The 13755-nt window shown below is 47.2% G+C and overlaps 1 protein-coding gene across 2 annotated transcripts in view; it reads left to right on the top strand.

Annotated features, from left to right (window-relative positions):
- The window catches only part of CCBE1 (collagen and calcium binding EGF domains 1), a 474905-nt gene extending 462496 nt beyond the window's left edge, over positions 1-12409 (top strand). For both annotated transcript variants that reach the window (XM_075587449.1, XM_075587459.1), the window contains one exon: positions 9544-12409. In XM_075587449.1, the coding sequence (XP_075443564.1) occupies positions 9544-9777 (234 nt within the window). In that variant the 3' untranslated portion in view covers positions 9778-12409. The remainder of the gene's footprint in view (positions 1-9543) is intronic.
- Positions 12410-13755: the final 1346 nt, after the last annotated feature.

Genomic DNA, 13755 nt, shown 5'->3' with positions numbered 1-13755 from the left:
GGGATTGGTTCCTCGCAGGACAATTCCAATAACCAAATACACATGTATGAGATAACCAAAGAGCTTTTAGTGAGAACACAATAACACTAATATATCACACTTCGTATAACACGTGTCCCTCTCTAGAGGGAACACTAATCACAGCGTATCACACCACTTTACCTCTGCGCCACGGCGGACGCCCAAACATTATGCGCCACAGTGGACGACAATACCTTATGCGCCACGGCGGACGCTAATACCTTATGCGCCACGGCGGACGCTAACGAATGTACCGAGAAACCCCTCCCTGTGTTCAATAACCCCAACCCAATGTCTCGCACTCCCAAGTCATAAACCAGTGTGGGTGTGTGTGACTGCGCAGCCACTATGTCGGTAGATAGGCCTTGTTGGTGCACGTGAGGGTGTGGGTTACCTGCCGAGCACTCCAGTACTCGGACCTGCAACGGACTTCTCAAAGGATCGAGACGAACTCCTTCACGATTTCCGGATCCAACACAGGATGATCCCTCAGGGGCGATCCCACCCTGATAACAGTCCAGCTTGCTCCGCAAGACACGCAGTAGTCTTGATTCTTACTCTCTAATAGCTAATGGGGCTGATCCCTCTCTAGGGCCTGTCCCTACAATACTCCTCTAAGATGACTCAGGGCTATCTGGGGCCTAGGGGAATGGCTGGCCTAGTGCAGAGAGTCACTGACTCCTGCACCCTACCTCCTTCCCCTCGCTGCTCCGGTCAACAACTCCTCTGCACCAAACCCCGCGAAAAGTATCTATTCCCTGTAAGCAGGGAGCTCCTACAGCCCTATTGGCTCCCTGGCGTCACATGGGGTTCCCTAATGCTCCTGGTATCTGTAGTCCCTGGCCAATACCTACCCTGGTAGGCTAGGGCTTCGCGGGCTTACATCTGCGCATGCGCGAGCTGATTGGAGTTCTCCCGCACCTGCTCTAACTGCGCGTGCGCGAGCTATCTTTCAATGGCGACGCCCGGCTCCGCTAGCCGCCGGGACCCTAACGACGCGATCGCGGCCTTGGCAACCGGCCCGCTCGCGTGCTGGAAGGAGGGGGGGGTGAGTACGTGAGGGGGGACCTGGCTACATCCTCCCCCTGGTAAAATCCCCAACGTCCTCGCTTGGGACACCATGCAACTATATACAAAGGTTATATAATGAAAATAGCGTAACATACTTATATACTGAAAATTTCAATAACCAACCGTGATCTCACTATTATCAGCTTTAAATCAGATTGTACATTTCATTGAACATCACAATAACTGACTGTACTTTGCTGCGAGCCCACTGCTGAGCCTCATAATGGGGTGCCCCAACTTGATCATAGGTTACCCGGTTTGGAGGGTACCTGACTCTTTGGCTCCTACGGATTTGTTCTTCTGCAACTCCCTCGGGGGAGTAGTAAACACAGTCCTGAGGCTCAGCCTCTTCCCTTGAGGGGATAATTGTCTCTGAACAGTCTCCGTTAGGCACAAAGCAAGGGCTCTGGGCATCCAAAGGCTGGCCCGTTGGGGCCACCTTAGTAGGCATTGGCCTACGGGGCCCTTTACCCGTAGCTCCTCCAGGAGATGCCCCTTCTGTGGGGAAGTCCCTTTGAGAGGGTCCCTCCATAGGATCCTCAGCAGTTTCAGAGTGTGTCTCATTATTGACAGTCTCTTGACCCATCTCTGCCGACTCGGACTCACCGTTGAGCGGTGTGGCCAGTATCTCTGTCTCTTCATCTTCTACTTGTGGAATGGGGAGAAGATGATTGCGGTGCCATACCTTTACCCGGCCATCAGTGTCTTTGATGCGATAGACCGGGAGGCCCGGCATCTGGGATTCTATTTCATACACTCCGTCTCTCCATCGGTCGGCCAATTTGTGCTTTCCCGGGACTCCCAAATTCCTAAGCAATACCACATCCCCAGGACGAAGTTCCCGATATCTGACCTTATGGTCGTATCGTCTTTTGTTGTTAGCGTTCAACTTAGCTGTAGCCTTCTCAGCTTGTTGATAGGCCTGCTGTAAACTGTCTTTGAGTCTTTGTACGTATTTAAAATGGGTAGCATTGTGTATCCCATCTGTCGAAACTCTAAGACGTATGTCCACTGGCAGTCTTGCCTCTCGCCCGAACATGAGGAAGTAGGGGGAGAATCCCGTTGATTCGTGTCTAGTGCAATTGTACGCATGCACCAGGGCCTCTACGTGTCGGCTCCATTCAGTTTTCTGAGCACTCTGTAGTGTTCCGAGCATATCCAGTAAGGTTCGATTAAAGCGCTCGGGCAGTGCATCTCCTTCGGGGTGATACGGGGTTGTTCGAGACTTGGTGATATCCAGCATTTTGAGTAACTCTCTGATCAAAGTACTCTCAAAGTCCCGCCCTTGATCGGAGTGCAGGCGATTGGGGAGACCGTAGTGCACGAAGTACTTCTCCCATAATATTTTTGCCACGGTGATGGCTTTCTGATCTTTAGTGGGGAAAGCCTGAGCATACCGGGTGTAATGGTCCGTGACGACTAGCACGTTGCATATCCCCCGGCTGTCAGGCTCAATGCACAGAAAGTCCATACACACAAGGTCCATGGGGCCCGAACTTTGTAGATGGCCCATGGGGGCTGCTCGAGTAGGCAGAGTCTTGCGCTGTATACACCTAGTACAGCGGCGACAGTGACGTTCGACGGCCTCTCGCATCTTGGGCCAAAAAAAACGATCTCTGACCAGCCCAAAAGTCTTGTCTATACCCAGGTGCCCATGATCATCGTGTAGAGACTTCAACACCAGATATTGTAAGTTCTTAGGGAGCACTAGTTGTCGCCTATCCGGGTGGTTGTGGTATTGCACCACCCGATAGAGTAAGCAATTGTCTATCTCGAATTTGTCCCATTCCCGCATGAGCAAGGCCACTCTTAATTCTGAAAAGGCCACTTGGTCGTTGACGATAGCGGCCATGCTACACATAGCTCGCACTCCGGGTCCTGGGATTTCCTCCCATTCCTCGTCATCGGGATTAGCACTTAACCCGGGTCGTCTGGATAGGGCGTCAGCCCCTATATTCAAGGGTCCCGGCTTATACTTCATGGTGAACCGATAGCTGCTTAGAGCGGCCAGCCAGCGGTGTCCAGCGGCGTCTAACTTAGCCGAGGTGTTGACATAAGTGAGGGGATTGTTATCCGTCCTTACTTCGAAGGTAACACCGTACAGGTAGTCGTGGAGTTTCTCGGTAATAGCCCACTTGAGAGCCAGAAATTCCAACTTGTGGACGGGGTATCTCTGTTCACTGGGGGTCAGGCTGCGGCTGATGTAGGCCACAGGCCGAAGGCCCTCAGGGTGCTTTTGATGCAGGACGGCACCCAGTCCATTGAGACTGGCATCCACATGTAGAACGTAAGGTTGTTCAGGGTCAGCATACGCAAGCACCGGCGCCTCGGTTAGACACTTCTTCAATTTCTGGAAGGCCTGCTCGCACTCCGGCGTCCATTTATCACCAAACGGTTGGCGTGCCGATACAGCTTTCCTCCCGGTCTCTGAGGGATATATCTTCAACAGACTGTTCAGGGGTTTAGCGCTACTAGAGTACCCTTCCACGAAGCGGCGGTAATACCCACAAAATCCCAGGAAGGATCGCAGCTCCGTGACATTCTCGGGACGAGGCCAGTTCACTACCGCTTCTACTTTGGCGGGGTCGGTGGCGATCCCCTGGGCGGACACGATGTGTCCCACGTAAGTCACTGAGGTACGACAAAACCGGCACTTGTCTAGGGACAATTTCAGTCCTTCATTCCCCAGCCGGTCTATTACTTTAAGTAACCGCTCTTCGTGCTCTTCTAGAGTCCTTCCGAAGACAATGATGTCATCCAGATATACCAGACACTCCCGCGGGTTCATATCCCCGATTGTCTTCTCCATCAACCTTTGGAAGGTAGCAGGCGCCCCACAAATACCTTGGGGCATACGTGTGAATTGGTAGAATCCCAAGGGGCAGACGAAAGCTGTCTTCTCCTGATCTTCCTCGTTCATAGGTACCTGATAGTACCCCGATCGCAGGTCGAGCACGCTGAACCATTGACTTCCATTCAGCGCATTCAGGATCTCTTCAATACGCGGAAGGGTGTACTGATCCGGTATCGTACGATTGTTCAGGGTTCGATAATCAACACACAGTCGTACGGATCCGTTCTTTTTACGCACCACCACTATGGGTGACGCGTAGGGCCCCCGAGACTCCTTCAAAATCCCGGCCCCTTTCATGTCGTCAAGGGTTTCCCTCACATCGTCCATATCCCGCGGGGCGATGCGGCGAGAGCGTTCTCGGAACGGGGTGGTATCATTCAGTCGGATGGTATGTTGGGCACTGCGACTGCACCCCACATCCATCTCACTTGTGGAGAATACCTGTCGGCGTTGGTTCAACTGAGTGGCTAGCCTCTCCTTCCACTGAGTGGACAGCGTCGACTCCCCAAAGTTGAAGTCCAGCTCGACTAGCCGTTCGTCCACGGCCACCGCCTTCACCTGAGGCGTGGTTTCTACAGTGCTGACGGGATATATGCAACCTAACTTCTGGTCGGCATCAAATTCCATCGGGAAGGGGGAGAGATTCTGTACATACACGTGGGTTTGAAGTGGGATCTTAGTTATCCACTCCCTCACTTCGGGTAGGATCCTATACCCTCTCTGGACTTCTTCGTCTTCAGGCGTATTCTCCAGGGAGAACAGCTGATCACTCTCCTCTCGTTCGGGATAACAACACCAGACGGCCATCTTTTGCACTCCCCCTGGTAATATGGTCGTCAGCCCCCGTTGCCGATTGTATAGATCCCCATGACGCTCCAGAGCATATACCCGTTTGCATTCCTCTCGTAGGACTGGATCTAGGAGGGAGGTGGCGAGCGGCAATTCGTTAGTTTCTTTCAAGTACGCTCTGACCACCGCTTGTACTATGTCGGTGTTGGTACCCAGGATGATCGGATACTTATACTGATCCTGGGGCTCCGGACACACTAGCGCCGTTACAAACATAGAGTGTTGCTTGCCGGTATTCAGTTGGGGTATCTCCATTTGAACCCTTACAATCCCATCGATGGGGTAATCTTCATTACTTAACCCCCTTACTTTCACATGGTCGGCCGCTTCTAAAGGGCAATGCCGGAGGTGCTGGTTATAGAACGGGCGGTATATGATGGTCACTTGCGACCCCGTATCCAGTAGAGCCGCTGCATATATCCTTTCTATTAACACCCGCACGATAGCGGCGGGGCCTACTTGGCAGTAATCTTCCCGGTTGGAAGCTCCAGCCCCGGTGTCGGTATCAGTAGCTTCCGGGGAAGTCTCCATGTCAGATCCGGCGGTTTGCACTATGCATATCATCGACCGGGCTGGGTTTCTTCGGTCGGAGCCTTTGTCCTCGGGGAGGCCCTCCCTTTCTGGGCAGGCTCGGGAGAGGTGGCCCTTCTTACCGCAGGTGTAGCAAAAGAAGTCTCTGGATTCAGGGTGACCCCTGTACGGAGGAGGTGAGTTACGGGGGGGTCTAGCTTTGGGGGCCATGCCCTTCGTGGCGACCTCCTCTTCTTGGTTCGCGGTGTTCTTGGCCTTGGCCCCAGTGGCTTTAGTCGGGTCACTGGTGGAAGGCTCCTTAACCTTGGCGGGAGTATGCAACCGGGCGTAGGCTTCATGTTGCTTTATCTCACCCATTAACTCCTCCCAGCAAGGGGGGTCACCTCGCATCCGGGAACATTTAATCATGAGGGCGATAGAATTGTCGGGAAGTGCTCCTCTCAGGAATTGATTCCAGCAATACTCATTCACCTGTGTAGACTTAATCTGGTCCCTTTTTCGCATCTCCCATAAGACAGTCCTAATTCGCTGAAGGTAATCGGATAGCTCTTCTCCCAGTTTCTGGCGAAGGTTGAAGTAGCGCGTCATCAGTTGTCCTTCGTCTTCCGTTCGCCCGTAGGCCCGTTCAAGAGTCTCTAACATTTGTTGAGCGGTAACATCCGCATGTTGATCCTTAGCCAGTCGTATGGTGGTGGAAGCGGGTGGCCGCAGGCATTCCATTATGCGTTGTCGTTTTGCTAACTCAGGGCACGTCCATTCTTCTACAACCTGGGAAGTGTACTCTATCCACACTGCAAACGCTTCCTCACCCGCCGGGGTTGGTTTTGTTCCAGAAAAGATTTTTAGTTTGCGATACTGCTGTTGGATCGACGCTTCGTCCTTGGCCCCTCCCAGCTTGGCAATAATCTGAGCTAGCATTCGGATGTCATTTCCCTCGGTAGCAGAGGGCTGGGCAATACTTAGGGGTGGGCTGTAGTCGGCGACGGTACCTAAATTAGACTCGCAATAGCTCCCAGGGGGGGAAGGTGATGTACACATATCCACCTCTTCCAAGTTCGTGTGGGAGCTGCGGGGCTCAGATTTGATGGGTCGCTCCGAGTACACCACCGGACAATCAACATCAGCCGAGCGTTCGAACCACAAGATGGACGGACCGTGGCTTTCATTTATATTTCGCCCGATATTCACTAACACGGAGCAATACCCCTTGTCTTCCAAGTGCTGATCAACCACGACTATGGAGGCAGTCCTCCGGAGATGAGGGTTTTGCCTCAATGCCGCTCGTATCTCTGATGAGGGAATATCTACAGGGACGTGGCACACCGCCAGCGCATGGGTCGGCGGTACTCCCAACTTCAGGGCCCAGTCGTGGACCTCGTGTCCGGACTTTACAACCATGATAAAAAAATAGGAATTGGACAATTTGGAAAAATAAGATAGGGCACCCCAGGTCTAATCTCAGCAGCGCCTCCAAATGTAACGGGTATCCCCCCACCCAATCGCAGATATGGTGTAGGTGCAAGGAACATATATTGTTACTCAGGTGTGGTGCATAACCTGTTGGCTCACAGGAGGGCTGAGCTTCCGCCACGGGGAACCTGGGGCAATTACACTAGGGTTGATCACTTACAACGATGCAGCGCCTCCACCTGCGATGGCTCCCACCCGAGGGGGATTGGTTCCTCGCAGGACAATTCCAATAACCAAATACACATGTATGAGATAACCAAAGAGCTTTTAGTGAGAACACAATAACACTAATATATCACACTTCGTATAACACGTGTCCCTCTCTAGAGGGAACACTAATCACAGCGTATCACACCACTTTACCTCTGCGCCACGGCGGACGCCCAAACATTATGCGCCACAGTGGACGACAATACCTTATGCGCCACGGCGGACGCTAATACCTTATGCGCCACGGCGGACGCTAACGAATGTACCGAGAAACCCCTCCCTGTGTTCAATAACCCCAACCCAATGTCTCGCACTCCCAAGTCATAAACCAGTGTGGGTGTGTGTGACTGCGCAGCCACTATGTCGGTAGATAGGCCTTGTTGGTGCACGTGAGGGTGTGGGTTACCTGCCGAGCACTCCAGTACTCGGACCTGCAACGGACTTCTCAAAGGATCGAGACGAACTCCTTCACGATTTCCGGATCCAACACAGGATGATCCCTCAGGGGCGATCCCACCCTGATAACAGTCCAGCTTGCTCCGCAAGACACGCAGTAGTCTTGATTCTTACTCTCTAATAGCTAATGGGGCTGATCCCTCTCTAGGGCCTGTCCCTACAATACTCCTCTAAGATGACTCAGGGCTATCTGGGGCCTAGGGGAATGGCTGGCCTAGTGCAGAGAGTCACTGACTCCTGCACCCTACCTCCTTCCCCTCGCTGCTCCGGTCAACAACTCCTCTGCACCAAACCCCGCGAAAAGTATCTATTCCCTGTAAGCAGGGAGCTCCTACAGCCCTATTGGCTCCCTGGCGTCACATGGGGTTCCCTAATGCTCCTGGTATCTGTAGTCCCTGGCCAATACCTACCCTGGTAGGCTAGGGCTTCGCGGGCTTACATCTGCGCATGCGCGAGCTGATTGGAGTTCTCCCGCACCTGCTCTAACTGCGCGTGCGCGAGCTATCTTTCAATGGCGACGCCCGGCTCCGCTAGCCGCCGGGACCCTAACGACGCGATCGCGGCCTTGGCAACCGGCCCGCTCGCGTGCTGGAAGGAGGGGGGGTGAGTACGTGAGGGGGGACCTGGCTACATGTATAAATTCTGTGTGTGCTTTTTCATAGTTTTAAGTCCCTTTAAAAGTTGCACCAGAATCAAACTTTACATAATTTTGATAAATGTCCCTAAAATATTACACAGCCAAGATGACCATGACTCCACTTTTCATTGATTAATTACTGCATAATATAAATGCTTTACATACTAAGGGGGATTATTTATTAAAGTTGTATGAGTCTCGCTACCTTAACACAGGTGTATCGCCTCTGGATTCATAAAATATATTTTTTTAATACTGGATATTGGAAAAAACTGAACTGATAGTTTTTGGGAGAAAAATATTGACGTATAGTAATATTTGTAAAACACTGTAGGGCCAGATCCACAGCCCATTTTATATATATCTCTAAGTTACAGTAGCACTACCTTCTGCTACCTTTAAAAAAAAACACAAAGCATTAAGCATGTGTTACCTAAATGTTAGAGAAAGTCCCATAGAGAAGAAACCGGAGCACAGCTTCCCAAACGAATATGTCTTCATTGAGCACCGATAACTTTTAGGGCTGACATCAGCCCTGGAAACAAAACTTTCGTGTTACCTAAATGTGACTTTACTCCCATCGAAACCCTTAGAAATATGGATTGGAGAAGAGTGAGAGAGAAATAGGACCCTCTTTCAGAGTCTGAATTGAAGTAATGTCACCTAGAGGTATGACTTAACAAAGCCTCATTAAATCCCTGCATTAACCTTACCGGACCTATGTGGATCGGTGTTAGGAGGAACCTCTCTTTTGCATCTCATTACCACGAATGCTCATTATAGCTAAAGCAATACCCTCTACGGCCCGAAACATAAATTAAACTAACCTTATTGAGCTTAGAAGACACACATTTACGCTTAACAAGGTGTTAGTTTACTGTATGTTAGTGGCTGATTAGTTACTAAATGCTCCTCTGTGGATCTGGTTGTTAACGTATTAGTATTTGTCAGCCATTACCCGGTCCCTAAAGAGTGCTATATATCCTGTCGCAAAGGTTGTTTTCGATGTTAGATCTAAGTTTCAATACATCTTTTCAAATATAAAATACATACTGTGCATAACTTTGTTAAGAATGTGTCACATAGTTTACTTTTACGACAACCCAGCATACATTGTTAAGTAGAAACGTATCTTCATACCACAAGCACTCCTTGGTTCTTTATTACCTGGGCTGGAGGTCCCCTGTGCAGGGCTCAAGCTGATCTTGCTATTGAGATACCCTTAGTTCAGGTAATATTCTTCTCAGACCAGATTTGTGTTTCCTTATTATGGTATTATGTTCATTTTTGACTTACGGTTCTGGAGTTTAAACATTAAATATCGCAGGAACCAGCTGGAGGGAATGGTGGAGGTTGGTTGAATGGCTGGTTTAAGTGATTTAACAAACTTGGCTGCCAAGCTACTTGTAATATAAGTAATGAAAAGATGACTGTTTATTTGCAGGGTCCCCCGGGTTCCTTTGACTTCTTGCTGTTAATGATGGCTGACATACGGAATGACATTGCCGAACTGCAGGACAAAGTCTTTGGGCGTAGGTCACATTCCTCAGCAGAGGAGTTTCCGTTACCGCAGGAATTTTCTAACCATCATGATACTGTGGACTTTGGTTCTGGGGAGGACTACAAACAAAGAACTGTATCAAAGAACCTAAGAACAGACAAAACAAACCATCATTAACCACCATCCGTTTAGATGAAAATAATTGTATATGTTTTTCAATGTATAAAAAAAATGCACTGATAATGTAAAGAGTATCTATTTTTGACTTTGAGTTTATTGTTATTATTATTATTTGTATTATTATTTTGCTTCTCAGCTGTACAATAGCTGACGCTAAGGGCAGTGACATTCATGGGTGGAGAACTGGAGAATTACTTTACGATTTGTTAAATTCTAAATTCAGATTCTGTAATCTAACATGTTGACTGCTTGCTGGAAAACAACAAATTGCAAATGGGAAAGCATGTTACAGATGTAGCCAGTCTAACCGCATCCAGCGCCGCAAATAAAATGCAGAAAGGCTGAGGCGCGGAAGGAGGTAGCTCCATTCTTTTCAATGGGACCTCCCGCTGCGTTAATCCTTCCGGGCCGTGATCAGCGCGGTCACAGCCACACAAACGGTAAGGCTGGCTACATCTATAAAACGTCGGATTTATTGATCTAGACGCCTGCACTGGAAATCAATACATTAAGGACCAAAACAATGCAAACATTTGATTAATCTGTACAGTACATGCACTCCTCCAGTATAAAGTAAGCTTATCACCAGCAAGCTGCTATTTTTAAGTGAGCTTTGAAAAAGATGTTGCAGAAGATAAACAAACGCGAGCAGATACAATGCAGATATGGCTACTAAATACTAATTATTCTTCCCAGAATGTATAATAACACCATTTAAAACCAAGGTATACACTCATTGTACCAAATACACAGACAGGTTGCTAAGCTTTGGCACGCCTCCGCCTCCATTCATACGAATGGAAGTAAAGGCTTCCTAAAGCTTAGCACCATTTTGTGGATCTGTGCCATACAATTTAGAGTTTCTGGGTGTCACTTAAATTTTGTTTCTGTGAAGAAACAGACCCCAATTTAACAAGGTACAAAATACATTACCATTATTATTCAATAGGTAATTTGGGGGTGGGTGGGTGTCAATATGATGCTGCTGTCTTTCTGGTGCAGCCGCGAAAAAATTATTTGATTAATGATTACTAGTGTATGAAAATGCATAGCTGTGCCTATAGCCTCTTCTCTGCCATAGGGACCAACAGCACATTGCCTCTGCTTCTGCTGGAAATAAAGGATTAACAGACCTGTCAAGTGTCACTGATTTATATGAAGTGTAACTGAAGTGGAGTCAGTCTCACCGATTTTTAACATCAATGCTCTCCACAGACTTCAAATATATATATTTTTTGTATAGAATCTCCAAATCCAATCGATTTAGAGTCTGGGGAAGTGGACATCTGTGGATTATATGGTTGAAGTGAGCTGCTGACATTACTTTTTAGTTTGAAAACAAACTTTAATTTTTTGGCTGTAAATAAATATCTATTTGTACCCATATCTTTTGTAGGGATAGATCTGCCGGGTGACGTTAAAACTTGCTACATATTGATGCATGCAAACATTGTAAACTCGTATTATACTCCCAATACAAACGTCATATTTAAAATTACAGTTTCTCAAATATCTTAACAAATCTTTATCTCATACAATTTTATTAAATGCTGCTACAAATAACAAAAACAAAACAAAATTGTTCTGGTGACATATTTCCATGTTGACATTAATAGTGGATAGCACGGTGTTAGCTAGAATAGACAACAAAACGTTAGAGGTTGAAGTGATGAAACTCGTTTCAAGCCTGAAGAAGGGACCTTTGTGGTCCAGAAGGCTTGCACTCTTTTTAATCACGAGTTAGCTGTTAAAGATATCCCTTCTACCTCACTTTTCATAGTGGATTTCCTTGTGGAACCTCCAATATTTTCCTATTTTAGAGAAATATTTGTTGAAAATAAAATTTGCACGTAGTTTTCATTCCAAATAACCTACATTTTCTCCTCAAATTACATTTAAAGGTCTTATCTTAAATTAGGAAACGTGAAAAGTGGAATATATGCTATTGCGGCAGAGTTTTTTTATTTTAGTGCAATATGTGTGATTGCACTGCCACTTCAAGCTCGGAAGGTGAAACGTCTCTTAAATATGTAGTTCTGGTAGCCATAGAAAGACCTGCATTTTTCAGGTTGTGATTATATACTTTTTGGGGCCGGCATTAATATTTACAAGTTTAAGACCACATATTAAATATTCAAAGTTCAGATTCCTCTATTGTAATGATAATCCAATTTGTTTTGAGATATTAGAGAAATATTGATTATTCTGAGGATTCTAAATATTTGGCCAGTAAGTAATGTTATTCTAAGACTAGATTCAAAATGTAATAAAAACGATATATATATATATATATATTTTTTTTTTTATTACATTTAAATACACACACACACACACACACACACACACACACACACACACACACACACACACACACACACACACACACACACACACACACACACACACACACACACACACACTATTATTGTGAAAAGCACCAGTTCTATTTGCACCACACCCCACAAAATGTTTACAAAATATAAACTTTTAATTTCTCATAATTATCTGTTCTGGAGAAAATGAACATATTTAAGGTTACCATCAATGTGACTTTTCATACCTGCTTTGTAAATGTGAAACGCTATGAAACATTTATTAAATTATGAAACATATTAAAAAAAAGACATCAGATGTTTCTTGAATCTGTGATTTTTATTTAATTATTAATAGGCTTTCCATGGTGTACCTCAAAGAATCATATGCAAAGAATATGTGTGCTTTATTTATATTCTCAAAAACCAAATATACTAGGGCGCTTAGTAAGTGTATGAAATCTATATATGAATACAAAATATGTGTGAGAATAAAATATTACAAGTGTATGCTGGACTAAATAAACTGTCCGTAGCAACTACAAAGTAAGGCAGCAAACCGAAGACCAATCCCCAGGTCCAGAATGTCCCGATGAAGCAGCATATCGCTGTGAAACGCGTAGGGTGATTTACCTGTGGAGTCTGTGAGTTTCGGTGATTAGTTCTCTCTGCCCCGTTCATGAAGACATCATTCCAGAAGTGCAACATAGGCCGTGAAAAAGGTGAGGACTGCCGTTCATGCCGGTTCAGCTCTGCAGCTGCATTAAGCTAATTTGATCCATTGTGGCCTATAAGTGTTTTTATAACGGAGAGCAAGTGAGTGCATACTCCTTTTCTTATTATAAAAATGTATTGGACCATACTTGTATTTCTTTGCCATCGTCGGAGAGGTGTATGTGAATTGGGATTATTGAGGAGGAAACCTACAGCCACCTGGATCATACCAGCGGGATACACCATTCTATAGCATCAGATTGGTGATAAAGATACTTTCCCCCACCCCCAAATCTGTCCCTACTGCCCCCTTCTACATTACTATTGGAAGTACTATCATACACCCAGTATCACAAGCACAGTGCCTAGGGGTCACATTTGACTCCTCCCTCACATTCTCTCACATTCACAATGTAGCAAAAAGCTGTTGTTTTGTCAGGATCTGTGGTTCTCGGAACACCCAGTCCTTACCCCAACCCGTACTCGGGATTCCCGCCCCAGCCGTCAACTGTGACGCTCTTCTTCCTCCTCCTGTGACCAGCCGCCATGCTATGGTTGCGCGCGCATCCCGCGGGGAGATAAATATGCGTCCCACACCTGTCTCTTGCATCCCTTCAGCCTATCACGCCTTGCCTTACTGACACGCCTCCTCCAGCATGTTCCTCATTGGTACCTCTCTCCTATATATGCTCAGCTGGCCCACTGGCAAATCGGCTGAGCATAAACCTTCCTATGTGCGAAGTGTTCACTGCTACCCTTGCCTCCACAGTCTTGTCTTGTACGGTTCCTAGCTTCTCTGTTCCTGACCCTGGCTATTCCTCTGAATGCCGCTCTTCTACGCTCCTGACCTCGGCTACCAACGATGATCCGCATCTCTCCAATCCCGACCTCAGCAAAGTAACACGACGATCCGCATCTCTCCAATCCAGACCACGGCTAAGTACCTGCA

This window comes from Ascaphus truei, chromosome 1 (assembly GCF_040206685.1).
Source record: "Ascaphus truei isolate aAscTru1 chromosome 1, aAscTru1.hap1, whole genome shotgun sequence".
In the NCBI taxonomy this organism is placed as follows: domain Eukaryota; kingdom Metazoa; phylum Chordata; class Amphibia; order Anura; family Ascaphidae; genus Ascaphus; species Ascaphus truei.
This window is presented reverse-complemented; position numbering and strand designations above follow the sequence as displayed.